The sequence below is a fragment of the Anolis sagrei genome, chromosome 8 (assembly GCF_037176765.1).
Source record: "Anolis sagrei isolate rAnoSag1 chromosome 8, rAnoSag1.mat, whole genome shotgun sequence".
In the NCBI taxonomy this organism is placed as follows: domain Eukaryota; kingdom Metazoa; phylum Chordata; class Lepidosauria; order Squamata; family Dactyloidae; genus Anolis; species Anolis sagrei.
In genome coordinates this window covers 1365541-1385112 of record NC_090028.1, presented here as the reverse complement: position 1 = coordinate 1385112, position 19572 = coordinate 1365541, and the positions used below count along the sequence as shown (strand labels likewise).

Genomic DNA, 19572 nt, shown 5'->3' with positions numbered 1-19572 from the left:
AAAATGCTGCACTCTGGAAGTTTTGGAACTTATCTTGGATGGCTGTCTGTTGGGAGGGCTTTGACTGGCAGAAGGGGATTGGACTAGATGCCCTTTGGGGGTCTCTTCCAGTGGAGTCTCCTTCTCTGTAGGTTTTGGAAATGAGTCTGGATGGTTGTCTGTTGAGAAGGCTTTGACTGTGTCTTCCTGCTTGGATGAAGGGGGTTGGACTAGATGCCCTTTTGGGGTCTTTTGTGTCCTTCTTTCTTACAGCCCCTATTAGGGGTGGGAGGGGGTGGGGGAGCATTTTTCACGTGAGACACTGTTTGCAAATCTCTGGCTCAGATGAAGCCAGGAGCAGGTGGGAGGCTTTGAAGAAAGGTTTGCAACACTGATTTGGTTTTCTGTCTTTCTTTTTTTCCGCTTCTTCTCATCAATCCCGACTCCAGCAACTCTACCAGATCCTGACAGACTTTGATATCCGGTTTTATATGTACGAATTGCTCAAGGTGAGTGCTTGAAATGTGGGGAAGGTCACTCCCGGCATGTGGAATTCCCAAATATTGGGTCGGGTTGCAGCCCGTGCCATGCCTCCCGAGCACGATGGGGTTGTCACCACCTCCCAACACCCAATATTATCTGTATTGACTCAAGTCTAATGCGCCTTTGGATCTAATGCACACCTCCATTTACAAACCCCCGAAACCTATATAAATAAATAAAAATTTAATGTTCGTTTGTGGGATTAACAGAACTCAAAAACCACTGGACGAATTGACACCAAATTTGGACCCCAGACGCGCCTGTGAGGCAGGCGGGATCGAGAGCCGGGCCTCCACAGACGATCACTATTTCATTTTGTTGGAGAGGGCGTTCCACAGACGAGGGGCCACCACTGAGAAGGAAGCCCCTGTCTCTTGTCCCCACCAGTCGCGCCTGAGAAGGAGGTGGGACCGAGAGCAGGGTCTCCCTGGACAATCTCAGCCTCCAAGATGGTTCATAGAGGGAGATGCGTTCAGACAGCTAAGCATTGCGTGTTGTGACTCAGCTTGACTCTGAGTCTGAAACTGAGCTGTTTGGGCCTTCTGAGCCTGACTTCCTGCAGGATGATGAGGAGGCTGATGGTTTACAGATTCCTGTACATGTTTCAGACGGGGCTGAAAGTGTGGCTGCTGAAAGAGAAACAACAAGTCAGTTCCCTGGGGAAAGGAATGTTCCTTTCGTTAGAGAGACTGATAGCGAGAGTGAAATCCCACACGGCCAGGTGGAGGATCCGTCCCAGCTAGACCCAGATAAGGGGTTGCGTAGCCTTGCAGATAATGAATTAATGAGCAGACAAGAACATTTGCAATTAAGGCTTTGGAGAAGCACTCACTTGGCCAGCAAGCGAGAAGCCAAAGGTGCCAAAGGTCAACGCAATGCTTTCATGTTCGCAAAGGGTATTTAGTCTTGTAGCTGACAGGCAGTTGTTGTCAGTCTAACATTGCTCTTCCCATGTTAACTTCTGGAGATTTTCCTTGGCTTTTCGCAGCAAGGAGAAGCCAAAGGTGCCCAAGGTCAACGCAATGCTTTCATGTTCGCAAAGGGTATTTAGTCTTGTAGCTGACAGGCAGTTGTTGTCAGTCTAACATTGCTCTTCCCATGTTAACTTCTGGAGATTTTCCTTGGCTTTTCGCAGCAAGGAGAAGCCAAAGGTGCCCAAGGTCAACGCAATGCTTTCATGTTCGCAAAGGGTATTTAGTCTTGTAGCTGACAGGCAGTTGTTGTCAGTCTAACATTGCTCTTCCCATGTTAACTTCTGGAGATTTTCCTTGGCTTTTCGCAGCAAGGAGAAGCCAAAGGTGCCCAAGGTCAATGCAATGCTTTCATGTTCGCAAAGGGTATTTAGTCTTGTAGCTGACAGGCAGTTGTTGTCAGTCTAACATTGCTCTTCCCATGTTAACTTCTGGAGATTTTCCTTGGCTTTTCGCAGCAAGGAGAAGCCAAAGGTGCCCAAGGTCAACGCAATGCTTTCATGTTCGCAAAGGGTATTTAGTCTTGTAGCTGACAGGCAGTTGTTGTCAGTCTAACATTGCTCTTCCCATGTTAACTTCTGGAGATTTTCCTTGGCTTTTCGCAGCAAGGAGAAGCCAAAGGTGCCCAAGGTCAACGCAATGCTTTCATGTTCGCAAAGGGTATTTAGTCTTGTAGCTGACAGGCAGTTGTTGTCAGTCTAACATTGCTCTTCCCATGTTAACTTCTGGAGATTTTCCTTGGCTTTTCGCAGCACGCTTCTGGCTTCCTGAGTCTGGGATTTGGGTCTTGTTTTCAACTGTTTTCCATGTTTGACCATTGCTAAGGGATTATGTTTTTGCCTTTGGATCTTGGGAACTTTGCTTTTAAGTCTCTGTTTTGCCTATGGAACTATTGCATTTCCATTTCTTTGTTTTGATTTTGCTTTTTTCAATAAACTACAAAATCCTACAGCTTTGGTGTGGTGGTGTCTGGTGCAAGGCGAAAACTATCCTGAGTTGCAACATTGCATAGCATTGAGTCCATACATTAAATTAGAAAGGACATCCCTCAAATGGAAGCTCCGGGCTCAGCGCCTGAAACAGTTTCCCCTTCGGCTTTGGCTCATATTTACACAAATCTAATGGTCACCCTGAGGTAGTGTAGTCATAACAAGGTGAGCATTAGATTTGAGTAAATACGGAGTATTTGGTGGCAGAGACATAGCAATGTGGATGTATATGGTACCACCCCTCTGCTCAACCCCATTGTAACCACATAATACTGGCTTCAGGTTGTACCGAAGCAACTCCAGACCTGAAGTCTTCCGGATCCACTTGTTGTGAGTCTGCACAGCTTCTGGAAGGAGAACTCACGGTTGCGTTGGGAAAGGAAATTACCAGGAATACGTCTTGTTTCTCCCTCTTTTTCCAATCTGGCCAAGGCTTTCCTTACGCCGGGCGCTAACGTCTATCTTGTCTCTTTCTTGCAGGCCTTGGATTACTGTCACAGCATGGGCATCATGCATAGAGACGTCAAACCTCATAACGTCATGATAGACCACCAACAGAAAAAGGTACATAATAATAATAACAATTTTTTTTTGGTCGTGTCAGGAGCGACCTGAGAAACTGCAAGTCGCTTCTGGTGTGAGAGAATTGGCTGTCTGCAAGGACGTTGACCAGGGGACGCCCGGATGATTTATCATCCTTGTGGGAGGCTTCTCTCATGTCCCCGCATGAGAAGCTGGAGCTCATAGAGGGAGCTCATCCACTTCTCCCTGGATTTGAACCTGTGACCTGTTGGTCTTCAGTCCTGCGGCACAAGGGTTTAACCCACTGCGCCACCAAGGGCTCCATAATAATAATAATAAAGATTGTATTGTCGAAGGCTTTCATGGCTGGAATCACTAGGTTCTTGTGGGTTTTTTCGGGCTATAGGGCCATGTTCTAGAGGCATTCTCTCCTGACGTTTCGCCTGCATCTATGGCAAGCATCCTCAGAGGTAGTGTTGCGATCCAGAGCAGGGAAGGAGGCCCTAAGATAACCGTTCACCACACTTGACTGTGAAAAACAATCCTTTTTTATTGAAGAAAAATGGTTACAAAATAAAGGAAAAATGCAAGTCAAAAGCCACAGCAAAATCAGCAAACATGAATTTAAATGGACAAAACAAAACCCAAAGCCTCACTGTGAAATACTGGCACCTGTTAGCAATCCACTAACTGTACTTGATATCCTAGAAATCTTTCAAGACCATGGCCAGGGAAACTGGGAGAACTGCCAAGGTCTTCATCAATCTGAAACGATGCCTGAACTGAGAAAGTCAGCCCGGGGGAAGGCAATTAAAGCCCAAGAATTGGTTCCGTGAACCGCCCCTCTGCTTTGAAGCCGTTGTTTGTATTTCTTTTAATCGGGAAGACCTTCGCAAGCTGAGTGATTTACTTCTGTCTTGCCAGATCTGGCCCCTTCTGTTCTCATTAAAATTACCAGGTGCAGAAAGGAGTGAAAGGTCATGGCTTCCCTCTGAAACATTCTCATGAACACTGGTACTTTCATTTTCCAAATCTACAGCAGTTTCTTCCTCACTCATTTCAGGAGCATTGGCATCAAGAGGTACATTTTCATTAGCATCAGTAAATATATTTTCATTAGCATCAGGAGGAACAAACAGAGAATCAGGTTCAAGTTCAAACTCAGGTTGAACCCCAACAGGTAGTGAGGTCTGTTGGAATTAGGACAATGGGTTTATATATCTGTGGAATGGCTGGGGTGGGGCAAAGAGCTCTTCTTTGCTGGAGCTAGGTGTGAATGTTTCAACTGATCACCTTCATTAGCATTTGAAGGCCTGGCTGAGCCTGGGAAAATCCCCTGTTGAGAGGTGTTAAGATGTGCCTGGTTGTTTCCTCTCTGCTGTTTTGCTGTCAGACTACACAGAGAAGCCATTGAAATCCACAAGAAGCATGTGGACAATTTCAACAGAAAGGAAGAGACCGTGAAAATGAACACAATCTGGCTACCAGTATTAAAAAACTCTAAAATTACCACAGCACAACAACAGAGAGGAAACAACCAGGCACATCTTAACACCTCTCAACAAAAGATTTTCCCAGGCTCAACCAGGCCTTCAAATGCTAATGAAGGTGGTCAGTTGAAACATTCACACCTAGCTCCAGCAGAGAAGAGCTCTTTGCCCCACCTCAGCCATTCCACAGATATATAAACCCATTGTCCTAATTCCAACAGACCTCACTACCTCTGAGGATGCTTGCCATAGATGCAGGCAAAGCGTCAGGAGAGAATGCCTCTAGAACATGGCCCTAGAGCCCGAAAAAACCCACAAGAACCTAATAATAAAGATTACTAAATAATATAAATAAAGATGATGATGATGATGATGATGATGATGATTATTATTATTATCTTTATTTATATCCCGCCCCCTCTCGCTGAAAGGACTCATGGCAGCTTACAACAGATATGTAATAATAGTAAATATTACAGCCAGTCCCCAAGTTATGAACAAGTTAGATTCTGTAGGTTTGCTAGACAAATGGTCGGGAGCTTACTCCGACCCGGGCTGGCCTCGAACTCATGACCTTTTGGTCAGTAGTGATTTTAATGCAGCTGACTCCCAACCAGTTGCGCCACAACCCGGTTCTTAAGTTGAATTTGTATGTAAGTTGGAACAGGGACTAGGATTGGTTCTTCAGCTTCAGTGGAAACTTCTTTCCCCCAGGATAATAATAACTCTTCTGGGAGTGGATTTCCCTTCCTTCCAAGGTGAAATTCCACTCACTTCCTGTTGTCTCTCACCTGTTCTTAACTAGGGGTCGGATGTTTGTAATTTGGGGAGTCGGGCGTTTGTAATTTGGAGACTGCCTGTACTAGAAAATACATATTTTAAAATGCATGGTCCACTGGGTTGTTGTAGGTTTTTCAGGCTGTATGGTCATGTTCAGGAAGCATTCTCTCCTGATGTTTCGCCTGCATCTGTGGCAAGCATCCTCAGAGGTTGTGAGGTCTGGTACACCTATTAAAACACAGTCCCAATGGGATGTCAATGGAAAGTGCATGCTGTTGAAACCTGGGAAGAGGAAGAATGGGAGAGTTGTGGCTCTGCAAAATAGCCGCCAGACCCATGGCTTCCTTTCTCCACGCCCGACTCAATCTTCCCGGGTCCTCCAGCGCAAAACGATGTTGCTCTTGGGCCGGGTTGACTCTTCTCTCCGCATATATTAAAATACATGGTCCTCTGGGTTGTTGTAGGTTTTTCAGGCTGTGTGGCCATGTTCCGGAAGCATTCTCTCCTGACGTTTCGCCTGCATCTGTGGCAGGCATCCTCAGAGGTTGTGAGGTCTGGTACACCTATAAAAACATGGGATGTCAATGTAAAGCACATGCCGCTGAAACCTGGGAAGAGGAAGAATGGGAGAGTTGTGGCTCTGCAAAAATAGCCGCCAGATCCGTGGCTTCCTTTCTCCACGTCCAACTCAATCTTCTTCTTCTATGTTGCTTTTGGGCTGGAGCTCCTTCTTGTCGGTCGGGTTGACTCTCCTCTCCTCTCTCGGCAGCTGCGCCTCATCGACTGGGGCTTGGCTGAGTTCTACCACCCCGCTCAGGAATACAACGTCCGCGTCGCCTCGAGATACTTCAAAGGCCCCGAGCTCCTCGTGGACTACCAAGTAAGGCTCCCCCTCCTACTCCTGCTTGCAAACAATGAGACCAGGCATGGGCCAACTTTGGCCCTCACTCCACATGTTTTGGACTACAATCTTCCAACTTTGAAGTCCGAAATCTGTTGGAATCCAAAATATTTATTTATTTACAGCATTTCTATGCCGCCTTCTCACCCCGAAGGGGACTCAATGCGGCTTCCATGATATATATACAGACAATATATTATATTATTAGCATAGTACACTATCAGTATTAAATACTACTATATTGTACTATAATATTATATTGTAACATTATTAGTAATACTACATGTAATACAAATATATAATTATAATATATTAGTAGTAGTAGTATTATATTGCATTACATTATAATATTATAAATATTATATGTATATACAAGTATATTACATTATATTATATTACTAGTTGTCTCCTGCCAGGCGTTGCTGTGGCCCAGTCTAGTGATTTGGAAAATAAAGTAATGAGAAAGTGTTGATTTCTAATATATGTAATTCCTTTCTGCTTGTGAGTAAACAGTATTTCTTGTTGTTTCTTTGTCAGTGTGGATGTGGAGAGTGTCTGGTTTGCCTACTCTGGAATATGCAACATATCATAGTCCTTCTTTAAGGGTCTCTTTCAAATCTATGATACTATATCTATGTGTGTGTGTGAATGATATCTATCTATCTATATTTATGACTGGATGGCTCTGATTACATTTTCTTGCCCTGGTGAAGGGAGTTGCACTGGATGGCCTTAAGTATTTTCTGTTGGTCAGGGGGGTTCTCTGTGGGAAGTTTGCCCCGATTCTCTCGTTCGTGGGGTTCATTCAGAATGGTCTTTGATTGTAGGTGAACTATAAATCCCAGTAACTACAACTCTCAAATGCCAAGGTCTATTTCCCCCAAACTCCATCTGTGTTCATATTTGGGCATATAGAATATTTGTGCCAAGTTTGGTCTAGATCCATCATTGTTTGAATCCACAGTGCTCTCTGGATGTAGGTGAACTACAACTCCCAAACTCAAGGTCAATGCCCACCAAACCCCTCCAGTATTTTCTGTTGGTCATGGGAGTTCTGTGTGCCAAGTTTGGTTCAATTCCATCGTTGGTGGGGTTCAGAATGCTCTTTGTTTACAGGTTAACTATAAAACCCAGCAACTACAACTCCCAAATGTCAATGTCTATTTCCATTAAACTCCATCTGTGTTCATATTTGGGCATATGGAATATTCGTGTCAAGTTTGGTCCAGATCCATCATTGTTTAAGTCCACAGTGCTCTCTGGATGTAGGTGAACTACAACTCCGAAACTCAAGGTCAATGCCCACCAAACCCTTCCAGTGTGTTCTGTTGGTCATGGAAGTCCTGTATGCCATGTTTGGTTGAATTCCATCATTGGTGGAGTTCGGAATGCTCTTTGATTGTGGGTGAACTATAAATCCCAGTAACTACAATTCCCAAATGTCAATGTCTATTTCCCTTAAACTCCATCTGTGTTCATATTTGGGCATATGGAATATTTGTGCCAAGTTAGGTCCAGATCCATCATTGTTTGAGTCCACAGTGCTCTCTGGATGTGGGTGAACTATAATTCCCAAACTCAAGGTCAGTGTCCACCAAATCCTTCCAGTTTTTTCTGTTGGTCATGGGAGTTCTGTGTGACAAGTTTGGTTCAATTCCATTGTTGATGGAGTTCAGAATGCTCTTTGATTCTGTAGGTGAACTATAAGTCCCAGCAACTACAACTCCCAAATGACAAAATCATAATTTTTTGAGTGATGGTCACTCCTTGTGTTGTGATACGTTTTGTTGCCAAATTTGGTGTGATTTCGTTCATTGGTTCTTTTGTTTTTAGGGTACTCATTGTGCACAGAGCATTTATATATATATATAGATTATTAGTAATACTGCATGTAATACAAATATATTATTATAATATATTAGTAGTAGTAGTATATTGCATTACATTATAATATTATAAATATTATATGTATATACAGTACATTACAGTACATTACATTATATTATTTTGTATTGTATTATATTATATTATATTATATTATATTATATTATATTATATTATATTATACAGGGTTAGTCAAAATGCATAGGCCAATAAGCCATTCAATTGAATGGCTTATTGGCCTATGCATTTTGACTAACCCTGTATTATATTATTAGCATAGCACAGGAGACAAGATGGAACCTGGATATATAATCTAATGCAATATAATATGAAATACCTGGAGGAGAACACTTTGAGGAACTATTCAAGCGTAACGCCAGCCATGTCAAAAGGCTTTGGGTGGCATAGGGAGGTGTCAACCCCCTGTGGCGTCCCCTTTGCTGCCCGTGTCCCTGTTCTTCTTGCAGATGTACGACTATAGCCTCGACATGTGGAGCTTAGGCTGTATGCTGGCCAGCATGATCTTCCGGAAAGAGCCCTTTTTCCACGGTCAAGACAACTATGACCAGGTGAGGAAGCCCAACAGAGCTCTGCAAAAAGATCATGATCATGCATGCGCCCCTTCTGAACTGTACTGATTTCTAAAATGGAGTCTGAGTCCCGAATAAGCCCAGATCTGATCACATGGTCTGCAACCCCTCCCACAAGAAAGCGTTAAGGAAAACTGCACACCAGTACACACATATACAAGACATTAAAAGTCTGAACTGTATTGATTCTAAAACGGAGTCTGAACCCTGAACAAGCCCAGATCTGATCACATGGTCTGCAACCCCTCCCACAAGAAAGAGTTAAGGAAAACTGAACACCAGTACACACATATACAATACAGCGAGCAATTTGAATTATATACATAACACATAACTAGTGGAGGCTTACTGGTTTCTAAAACGGAGTCTGAGTCCTGAACAAGCCCAGATCTGATCACATGGTCTGCAACCCCTCCCACAAGAAAGCGTTAAGGAAAACTGCACACCAGTCCACACAAATACAATACAGTGAGCAATTCGAATTATGTACATAACGCATAACTAGTGGAGGCTTACTGGTTTCTAAAATGGAGTCTGAGTCCTGAACAATCCCAGATCTGATCACATGGTCTGCAATCCCTCCCACAAGAAAAAGTTAAGGAAAACTGCACACCAGTACACACATATACAAGACATTGAAAGTCTGTACTGTACTGATTCTAAAATGGAGTCTGAGTCCTGAACACGCCCAGATCTGATCTCATGGTCTGCAACCCCTACCACAAGAAAGAGTTAAGGAAAGCTGCACACCAGTACGCATATATACAATACAGCGAGCAATTTGAATTATATACATAACAAATAACTAGTGGAGGCTTACTGGTTTCTAAAACGGAGTCTGAGTCCCGAACAAGCCCAGATCTGATCACATGGTCTGCAACCCCTCCCACAAGAAAGCGTTATGGAAAACTGCACACCAGGACACACATATACAATACAGCAAGCAATTTGAATTATTTACATAACACATAACTAGTGGAGGCTTGCTGTTTTCCAAAACGGAGTCTGAGTCCTGAACAAGCCCAGATCTGATCACATGGTTTGCAACCCCTCCCACAAGAAAGAGTTAAGTAAGGCTCCACACCATTACACAAATATACAATACAGCAAGGAATTTGAATTATATACATAACACATAACTACTGGAGGTTTACTGGTTTCTAAAACGGAGTCTGAGTCCTGAACAAGCCCAGATCTGATTGCAAAAGAGAAGTTTCTGGAGCATGACAACTACTTTCAAAGGAAGGACGGCACAATTAAACAGGAAATAACACTTTCAAAACAGGGAGTGAACGTTTTTCAGATTGTGTGACGTAGTGTTATCATAACGGGCCTCTTTTCTGGCTCCTGCTTCTCCTCTTGCGTTGCCGGCTTCTGGGCTCTCTTTGCCGCCATCTCTGTGTTGTTTCCCTTCCTTTCCGTTGACGCTCGTCTCTTCTTTGCTGCAGTTGGTTCGCATCGCCAAGGTCCTGGGTACGGACGAATTATATGGTTACCTGAAGAAGTACCACATAGAACTGGACCCGCACTTCAACGATATCCTGGGACAGTAAGTTCTCACGGCTGCATCTCATTGCTTTGCATGGGCCAGAGGGAACGGAGAGAGTTGGCTGTTGCTAGGTGAAGTGGCCCTCTACCATCCGAGTGGGAAGGAAAGGGAGCCAAGTGGAGTGACGGCATGTGTCAAAAGGGAAGAGAAAGGAAGGAAGGAAGGAGAAAAAAGGGAGGGGAAGGAAGAAAAGGTATGAGAGAAGGAAAGAGAGAAGGGAAAGGGAGGGAAAGGAAAGGAAAGGAAGAAGAGATGAGGAAACGGGGAGGAAATGAGGAAAAAGTAAGGGAAGGGAATGTGTGTGTTTGGAGAATGGAAGGAAGGGGAAAGAAGGGAAAGAAAAGAAACGAGGGAGAAAGGAAATGGAAGGTAGAGAAAGGGAAGGGGGAAAGTATGAGGGAAAGGAAGAAAGAGACAGAAGGAAAAGGAGAAAAAGAGAAGGAATGAAGGAAGGAGAAAGCAAGGGAAGGGAATGTGTGTATGAGAGATAATAATAATAATAATAATAATAATAATAATAATAATAATAATAATTAGATAGAAGGAAGAAATGAGAAAGATAATAATAATAATAGTAATAGTAATAATAATAAATAGAAAGGAGAAAGAAGGGAAAGAAAGAAAACAAGGGAGTGGGGGGAAGGAAAAGAAAGGGAAGGAGGAAGGAAAAAGCAAAGGAAGGGAATGTGTGAATGAAGGATGGAAGGAAAGAAGGAAAAGAAACAAGAAAGGAAAGGGGGAGAAAGGAAAATAGAAGGAAGAGAAAGGGAAGGGGAAAGGTATGAGGGAAAGAAAGAAAGAGACAGAAGGGAAAGGAAAAGAAGGAATGAAGGAAGGAAGGAAGGAAGGAAGGAGAAAGCATGGGAAGGGGATGTGTGTATGAGAGATGGAAGGAAGGAAGGAGAAAGAAGGGAAAGAAGAATGGAGTGGAGAGAAAGGAGAAGAGAGAAGGAAGACAAAGAGAAGGGGGAAAGGTGTGAGGGAAGGAAAGGAAGAAAGAGACAGAAGGGAAAGGAAAAGAAAGGAAGAAGGAGGAAGAAGGAATGAAGGAAGGAGAAAGCAAGAGAAGGGAGTGTGTGTATGAGGGATGGAAGGAAGGAAGGAGAAAGAAGGGAAAGAAAGGAAACAAGGAAGTGGGGGGGAGGAAAAGAAAGGGAAGGGGGAAAGGTATGAGGGAAAGAAAGAAAGACAGAAGGGAAAGGAAAAGAAGAGAAGGAGGAGGAAGAAGGAATGAAGGAAGGAGAAAGCAAGGGAAGGGAAGGGGTGCATGAGGGATGGAAGGAAAGGAGAAAGAAGGGAAAGAAAGGAAACAAGGGAGTGGGGAGGGAAGAAAAAGCAAGGGAATGGATGGATGGAAGGAAGGGAGGGAGGGAGAGAAAGGATGGAGGGGGGACAGGAAAAGAAGATAAGGAAGGGAAAGGGAAGGAGTATAGGTATGAGGGAAGGGAAGAAAGAGGGAAGAAGAAGAGATGAAGGAAGGAAGGAGAAAGAAGGGAAAGAAAGGAAACAAGGGAGTGGGGAGATAGGAAAAAGGAGGGAAGGAAAAGAAAGGGAAGGAGGGAAAAAGAAGGGCAGGGAAGAAAATATAGGAAGGAAGGAGGAAAGAAAACAGCAAGGGAAGGGTATGTGTGTGCGAGGAATGGAAGGAAAAAAGAAGGAGAAAAAGAATGGTAAGAAGGGAAATAACAAGGGAGAGAAGGAAGAAAAGTATGAAGGAAGGAGAAAAAAGAAGGGAAAAGAAAGAAAGAGAAGGGGATGGATGGATGGAAGAAAAGGAGGGAGGGAAAGGATGGAGGGGGGACAGGAAAAGGAGAGAAGGAAGGGGAGGGGAAGGGAAGGAGGATAGGTATGAGAGAAGGGAAGAAGAAGGGAAGAGAAAGGAAGGGAAGGCAGATGGGAGGGCAGGACTCCTTGGCGTGATGGCAGTGAGGGATCCGGAGCAGCTGCCGGCAGCCCTTTGGGTCTCCCCTGTCAGTCAATGCCCTTGCAGACACCCACCTGCTCTCGGCCTCTCCGTCTTCTGAGATCCGTTGGCTTCAGGTGTCTCAGTCCTGTAAATGGCTGCTGAGAAGCTAGCGTATGAGCCCCGAGGGTCCCAGAAGGTGTTGAGTGGTGGTCCGTGGGCTCTTCGTGGCATCCAAACAACCCCTCGGCACCTGAGAGCCTCTTCCTGACCCGGGTGCATGCCTCTTTTGCGCAGGCATTCTCGGAAGCGCTGGGAGAACTTCATTCACAACGAAAACAGACACCTGGTCAGCCCTGAGGTCTTGGACCTTCTGGACAAACTCCTGCGATACGACCATCAACAGAGGTTGACTGCCAAAGAAGCCATGGAGCACCCCTATTTCTGTGAGTGGGGGTCTCGGGGGGAGGGTGAGGGCTGGTCACTTGCTTAGAAAAACCACCTCCGAAGGGTCTCTTTATTCATCCACCAACCCATCTCTTCTCCATCCATTCACCAATACATTGGCACGAGGGGCTGTGCAATGGAACAGAGAAGGAGGGGGTGCTTTGTTTTGTTATGTGCATTTTGGGTGGCACAAAATAACTTCGTAGTCAAAAGGGTCCAGTCCAGTGGTCAAATGCCAAGAGTTCAATAAACAAAGTCCAGGGATCAAGAGTCTATGCCGTAGTCAAAAGCCAGTCCAAAGGTTCAAGGTTCCAGGATTCTAAGATTACAGGAGACATGTCAGAATACCGAAAAATCCAACAGACCAGGGGGGGAAACCAGTAGCATCTACCACCAAAATCCAACAGACCTGGGGGTAAAACCAGCAACACCCACCACCAAAATCCAACAGACCTGGGGGGAAAACCAGCAACATACATCACCAAAATCCAACAGACCTGGGGGGAAAACTAGCAGCATACACCACCAAAATCCAACAGACCTGGGGGAGGGGAACCAGCAACATACACCACCAAAATACAACAGACCTGGGGGGGGGGGGGACCAGCAACGTCCACCACCAAAATCCAACAGACCTGGGGGGGGGGGGACGGACGGACCAGCAGCTTCTACCACCAAAATCCAACAGATGTGGGGGGAAAACCAGCAACATCCACCACCAAAATCCAACAGACCTGGAGGGGAAAACCAGCAACATCCACCACCAAAATCCAACAGACCTGGAGGGGAAAACCAGCAACATACACCACCAAAATCCAACAGACCTGGGGGGGAAACCAGCAGTGTCCACCACCAAAATACAACAAACCTGGGGGAAAAACCAGCAACGTTCACCACCAAAATCCAGCAGACCTGGGGGGAAAAACCAGCAGCATCCACCACCAAAATCCAATAGACCTGGAGGGGGAAACCAGCAGTATCCACCACCAAAATACAACAAACATGGGGGGAAAACCAGCAACGTCCACCACCAAAATCCAGCAGACCAGGGGGGGAAACCAGCAGCATCCACCACCAAAATCCAGCAGACCTGGGGGGGAAACCAGCAGCATCCACCACCAAAATCCAACAGACCTGGGGGGGGGGGGGAAACCAGCAGTATCCACCACCAAATACAACAGACCTGGGGGGGAAACCAGCAGCATCCACCACCAAAATACAACAGACCTGGGGGGGAAACCAACAACGTCCACCACCAAAATCCAGCAGACCTGGGGGGGAAACCAGCAGCATCCACCACCAAAATACAACAGACCTGGGGGGAAAACCAGCAACATACACCACCAAAATCCAACAGACCTGGGGGGGGGGGAACCAGCAGTATCCACCACCAAAATACAACAGACCTGGGGGAATAACCAGCAGCATCCACCACCAAAATCCAACAGACCTGGGGGGAAGGGGGAAACCAGCAGCATCCACCACTAAAATCCAACAGACCTGGGGGGAAACCAGCAGCATCCACCACCAAAATACAACAAACCTGGGGGGAAAACCAGCAATGTTCACCACCAAAATCCAGCAGACCTTGGGGGAAAGCCAGCAACATCCACCACCAAAATCCAACAGACCTGGGGGGGGGGGGGAACCAGCAGTATCCACCACCAAAATACAACAAACATGGGGGGGGGGGGGAACCAGCAACGTCCACCACTAAAATCCAACAGACCTGGGGGGGGGGGAACCAGCAGCATCTACCACTAAAATCCAACAGACCTGGGGGAAAAACTAGCAACATACACCACCAAAATCCAACAGACCTGGGGGGGGGGAGGGAACCAGCAGCATCCACCACCAAAATACAACTTTTCTCCCAAAGATCAGTCCCAAGGTTAGCTCCTTAAATCCAGTAACACCCAGCTGCAACCTATCTCCTGCACACCTCCACCACCAATTGCTTACAGATTAGCAAACCCTCTAGAATTAATACTCACATTAACCGTTCCATCACCACCACCATCAACTGCAGAACATATGACAGATGGCCAATCCTTGCAGACGGCCAATTCTCTCACACCAGAAGCGACTTGCAGTTTCTCAAGTAGCGGGGTGAACTTCATGCTGTCTGTCTCCTTGATCTCCTCCCTTTAGACCCGGTGGTGAAGGAGCAAGTCCAGCAGCAGCAACAGCCCAGTTCGGACAGCCCCGTCCTCTCCAGCGGCCTGACCGCCGCCCGATGAAGTTTGGGGAGACGGCGACGCAGACGACGACGACGGCAACGACGGGTAATTCCAGCGGTTTACAAATGCCAGGCGCACGAGACCCCCCTCCGGCCAGCTGGGGAAGGAAAGGAAAGGAAAGGAAAGGCAGGGAGCGAACCGGAACCCCGTTATCCGCAGCCTGGCTTCGGAAGGGAAGGGCAGGGCGGGCCTCCCCCTTCCTCCCTTCCGCTCTCTTTCTCTCTTTCTCTCAACTTTCTCTGTGTGTGTTACACCAAAGTCCTGATCCAAACGGTTGTGTGCGGTGCGGATTCGAGGGCGAGGGACTCCGAAACGCGCCGTCTCCGCCCCTTCTTCCTCTTCTACCTTTGTGTTCGTTTTTCTTCCGCTGGGCCGGCTCCCGGTTTGTTCCCGGCGCCCGAAACGAGCGAAACGCAAGCCGGTGACGACGCCGGGCCTCTTTACGGGAACCCACCTCGGCCCTTTGCATCTCCCCGAAAGTTTTGAGGCCATAGTCTGGTTCTGAAACGCGTTTGAGAGGCTCTCCCCGATTCCTCAAATCCCCCTCCTTTCCTCCCAATGGGAAGTGCCTGCCTTTTTGCCAAGAGGGGAGGAAGGAAGGAAGGAAGGAACGTCGGTCTTTCGAAGCGGAAGGAGCGATTCCGTTGCGATCGATAGGAAAAGCCCACCTTGGGGGACACTTTTGAGACGTCGCAGGCGTGGAAGAAGAAGCAGCAAAGAGGAAGCCTATTCTTTTTTTTTTTGGAGGAGAAGCTGGAAATATAGCGGGGCCACCACTCCGAATCTCTGCCCCGTTCTGTGTTTCCCTTCCTCTTCTTCGGTTGGGTCTCTTCCAAGCCCCACATCGTTCAAAACCCCACCTTTTATTATTATTATTATTCAAATAATAATTTAAATTTAATAATAATAAATAATTATTTAAATTATTCATTATTATTATTTAAATTATTATTATTATTTTGGAGGGGGAAGCATTATATTTTGCGATCCCGGTGACGTCATACATCCGAAAATGCGCATAATTATTATTTTTTTGTGTTTGGGTCACCATGCCTGGAGGTGGATCCCCCTCTCCCTCCCTTCCTTTCTCTCATCTTCCGAATGCATCGCCGAGTATTTAATTTTACGACATGGAGGTTTAGACTGTTTTCTCTTTTCGAAGCATCTTGTTTACATTCCGCATCCCGGTAAAATAACAACGTGTTAGCATCGACATCAGGTCAGATCCATTTGTACAATTCACTGGAACCAATAAATCTCTCTATGTACAAACGCGTGTCCTCCTTCCTCCTCCTTCTGGTCTCGGGGAGCCCTTCGGAAGGAAAAAGAGGGGCGTTGCGGGCTGAAATCTCACTTTTTCTGGGTTCGGGGTTGGAGCGGAGGGTTTGGAAACCCAAGGATGAGCTTCCCTTACATATGGCAAATAATATAATAACGTACTGGGCCCTCTTGTGATGCAGCGGGTTAAACAGCTGAACTTGCTGACTGAAACATTGGCGGTTCGAATCTGGGGAGCGGGGTGAGCTCCCGCTGTTAGCCCCAGCTCCTGCCAACCTAGCAGTTTGAAAATATGCCAATGTGAGTAGATCAATAGGTCCTCCTTCTGCATCTCAAAGCTCCCTGCTTGAGCGGTGATGGCACGATCATCTGCATAGATGAAACTCTCTGTCCCTTCTGGCAGTGGCTGGTCATTTGTGTAGATGTTGAACATGGATGGAGCAAGCACGCTACCCGGAGGCAGGCCGTTCTTCTGTTTCCGCCATCTGCTTCTCTGGCCCTGGAACTCAACCAAAAAGCTCCTGTTTTGTAGCAGGTGTCCTATGAGGCGGGTGAGGTGGTCGTCCTTTGTGATATTATGAGCTTCTGTTTAACCATCTTAAAGCTCCCTGCTTGAGCGGTGATGGCACGATCATCAGCATAGATGAAACTCTCTGTCCCTTCTGGGAGTGGCTGGTCATTTGTGTAGACGTTGAACATGGATGGAGCCAGCACGCTCCCCCGAGGCAGGCCGTTCTTCTGTTTCCGCCATCTGCTTCTCTGGCCCTGGAACTCAACAAAGAAGCTCCTGTTTTGTAGCAGGTGTCCTATGAGGCGGGTGAGGTGGTCGTCCTTTGTGATATTATATATATGATATATGATTAGGGATCAGCTGGTTTTCCCTGTAATCGGCAGTAAGAGCACCTAGAGCTTCAGAGAGCTTCTGTTCTACCATCTCAAAGCTCTCTGCTTGAGCGGTGATGGCACGATCATCAGCATAGACAAAGCTTTCTGTCCCTTCTGGCAGTGGCTCGTCGGGTGAGGTGGTCGTCCTTTGTGGTATTATATATATGATATATGATTAGGGATCAGCTGGTTTTCCCTGTAATCGGCAGTAAGGGCACCTAGAGCTTCGGAGAGCTTCTGTTCAACCATCTCAAAGCTCTCTGCTTGAGCAGTGATGGCACAATCATCAGCATAGATGGAACTCTCTGTCCCTTCTGGCAGTGGCTCGTCGGGTGAGGTGGTCGTCCTTTGTGATATTATATATATGATATATGATTAGGGATCAGCTGGTTTTCCCTGTAATCGGCAGTAAGGGCACCTAGAGCTTCGGAGAGCTTCTGTTCAACCATCTCAAAGCTCTCTGCTTGAGCAGTGATGGCACAATCATCAGCATAGATGGAACTCTCTGTCCCTTCTGGCAGTGGCTCGTCGGGTGAGGTGGTCGTCCTTTGTGATATTATATATATGATTTATGATTAGGGATCAGCTGGTTTTCCCTGTAATAGGCAGTAAGAGCACCTAGAGCTTCGGAGAGCTTCTGTTCAACCATCTCAAAGCTCCCTGCTTGAGCGGTGATGGCACGATCATCAGCATAGATGAAGCTCTCTGTCCCTTCTGGCAGTGGCTGGTCATTTGTGTCGATGTTGAACATGGATGGAGCAAGCACGCTCCCCTGAGGCAGGCCGTTCTTCTCTTTCCGCCCTCTGCTTCTCTGGCCCTGGAACTCAACCAAAAAGCTCCTGTTTTGTAGCAGGTTTCCTATGAGGCGGGTGAGGTGGCCGTCCTTTGTGATATTATACATTTTTCTCAGGAGGAGGCAGCGGTGGTTCACGGTCTCATAAGCCGCTGAGAGGTCTATGAAGACAGCTCCTGTGATCTGCTGCCTTTCAAAGCCATCTTCGATGTGTTGAGTCAGGTTCAGCACTTGCGATGTGCAGCTTTTGCCTTTCCTGAAGCCATATACAGCACATATACAGCAAACGTTCAGTGCCGTTACAGAATTAACAAGGACAGACAATACCACATCAAAGTTGGTCTGTTTGTCATTGGTATTTAGTGTGAGGTTGCTGGGTTTTTTTCTTTTGAACCCTCCTGCGGATACGGGGTCCCTACTGCGCGGAGAGAGCCTTCTTCCGGGCCCGGCTCTGCCTTTGACGCTTGCTTCCCGTCTCTTCCCCAGGTCTGTCTGACGCTGTTCCTCCCCATTTCCCATAAGCAGAGCAAGAAACCAAACCCAAGACGTCTTCACCCGCTTCTGTACAGAGGAGGTGCGCATCTTCTTTAGCGGTCAGCGAAGTGACCGGTTGGAGGAGCGGCGCGGCGGCGGCAAGAACAGCGGCGAAGGCACCCGAGAAGCACCCAAAACTCACCGACCTCCCTCTTCCGGTTGACCTCTTCTGGACCAAGAAAGCATGGCCAAGGCGAAGGGCATGCTCAACCCGTTCTCGTCATCTCCCGGCGCCCAGACCAGTATGTCTTCTCCGGCCAGAACGGCCCTTTTACTGGGCAAACTGGTGCGGGGGAGGCTCCGTGCCGTGATGGACAGTTCTATATTCAGAAGTATTATATATATTATTGAATAAAGGTTTTAAAAGTACACAGATGGATGGAGAGTCTTGAGGCTGGGCCAAATCGAGGGGCAAAGGGACCCTTTTGGGAGGCTCTTCCTGAAACAGGGCCTCTTTGGGGGCGGCTTCAAGAAAGGAGTGAATTTCTCCCAAAGCAAGGTTTCCTATTGGATTGCTTCATGTTTCCCCTAGAGTTCCTCTCTGTCAGTGTGGCCTTTGGGGGGAACAATAATAATAATATATGGGGAGTTTATTTTAAAAGCAACAGAATGTGTTTTCTTCACATAATAGTCGGACCCCCCTTTTTTTAATGGGAAAATGTGAATTTCACCCAAACAGCAGCAAGGGTTCCTATTTGAATACTTCAGGTGTCCTAATCAAAATAATAATAATAATAATAATAATAATAATAATATATGGGGAAATTATTTTAAAAGCAACGGAACGTATTTTCCTCACTTAATAGTCGCATCCCCCTTTTTAATGGGAAAATGTGAATTTCACCCAAACAGCAGCAAGGTTTCCTATTGGATTGCTTCAGGTGTCCTAATCAAAATAATAATAATAATAATAATAATAATAATAATAATATATGGCGAATTTATTTTAAAAGCAACGGAACGTATTTCCTCACTTAATAGTCGCATCCCCCTTTTTAATGGGAAAATGTGAATTTCACCCAAACAGCAGCAAGGTTTCCTATTGGATTGCTTCAGGTGTCCTAATCAAAATAATAATAATAATAATAATAATAATAATAATAATAATATATGGGGAAATTATTTTAAAAGCAACGGAACGTATTTCCTCACTTAATAGTCGCATCCCCCTTTTTAATGGGAAAATGTGAATTTCACCCAAACAGCAGCAAGGTTTCCTATTGGATTCCTTCAGGTGTCCTAATAATAATAATAATAATAATAATAATAATAATAATAATAATAATGGGAATTT

At 46.0% G+C, this 19572-nt stretch overlaps 1 protein-coding gene across 2 annotated transcripts in view; it reads left to right on the top strand.

Moving 5' to 3' along the window:
* The window catches only part of CSNK2A2 (casein kinase 2 alpha 2), a 40092-nt gene extending 21445 nt beyond the window's left edge, over positions 1 to 18647 (top strand). The window contains exons 5-12 of one of the 2 annotated variants that reach the window (XM_060788031.2): positions 429 to 488; positions 2963 to 3046; positions 6044 to 6154; positions 8527 to 8628; positions 10098 to 10198; positions 12399 to 12547; positions 14700 to 14833; positions 18270 to 18647. In XM_060788031.2, the coding sequence (XP_060644014.1) occupies positions 429 to 488; positions 2963 to 3046; positions 6044 to 6154; positions 8527 to 8628; positions 10098 to 10198; positions 12399 to 12547; positions 14700 to 14788 (696 nt within the window). In that variant the 3' untranslated portion in view covers positions 14789 to 14833; positions 18270 to 18647. Of the gene's footprint in view, positions 1 to 428; positions 489 to 2962; positions 3047 to 6043; positions 6155 to 8526; positions 8629 to 10097; positions 10199 to 12398; positions 12548 to 14699; positions 14834 to 18230 lie in introns of both variants that reach the window. The other variant, XM_060788030.2, reaches the window with a different exon arrangement.
* Positions 18648 to 19572: the final 925 nt, after the last annotated feature.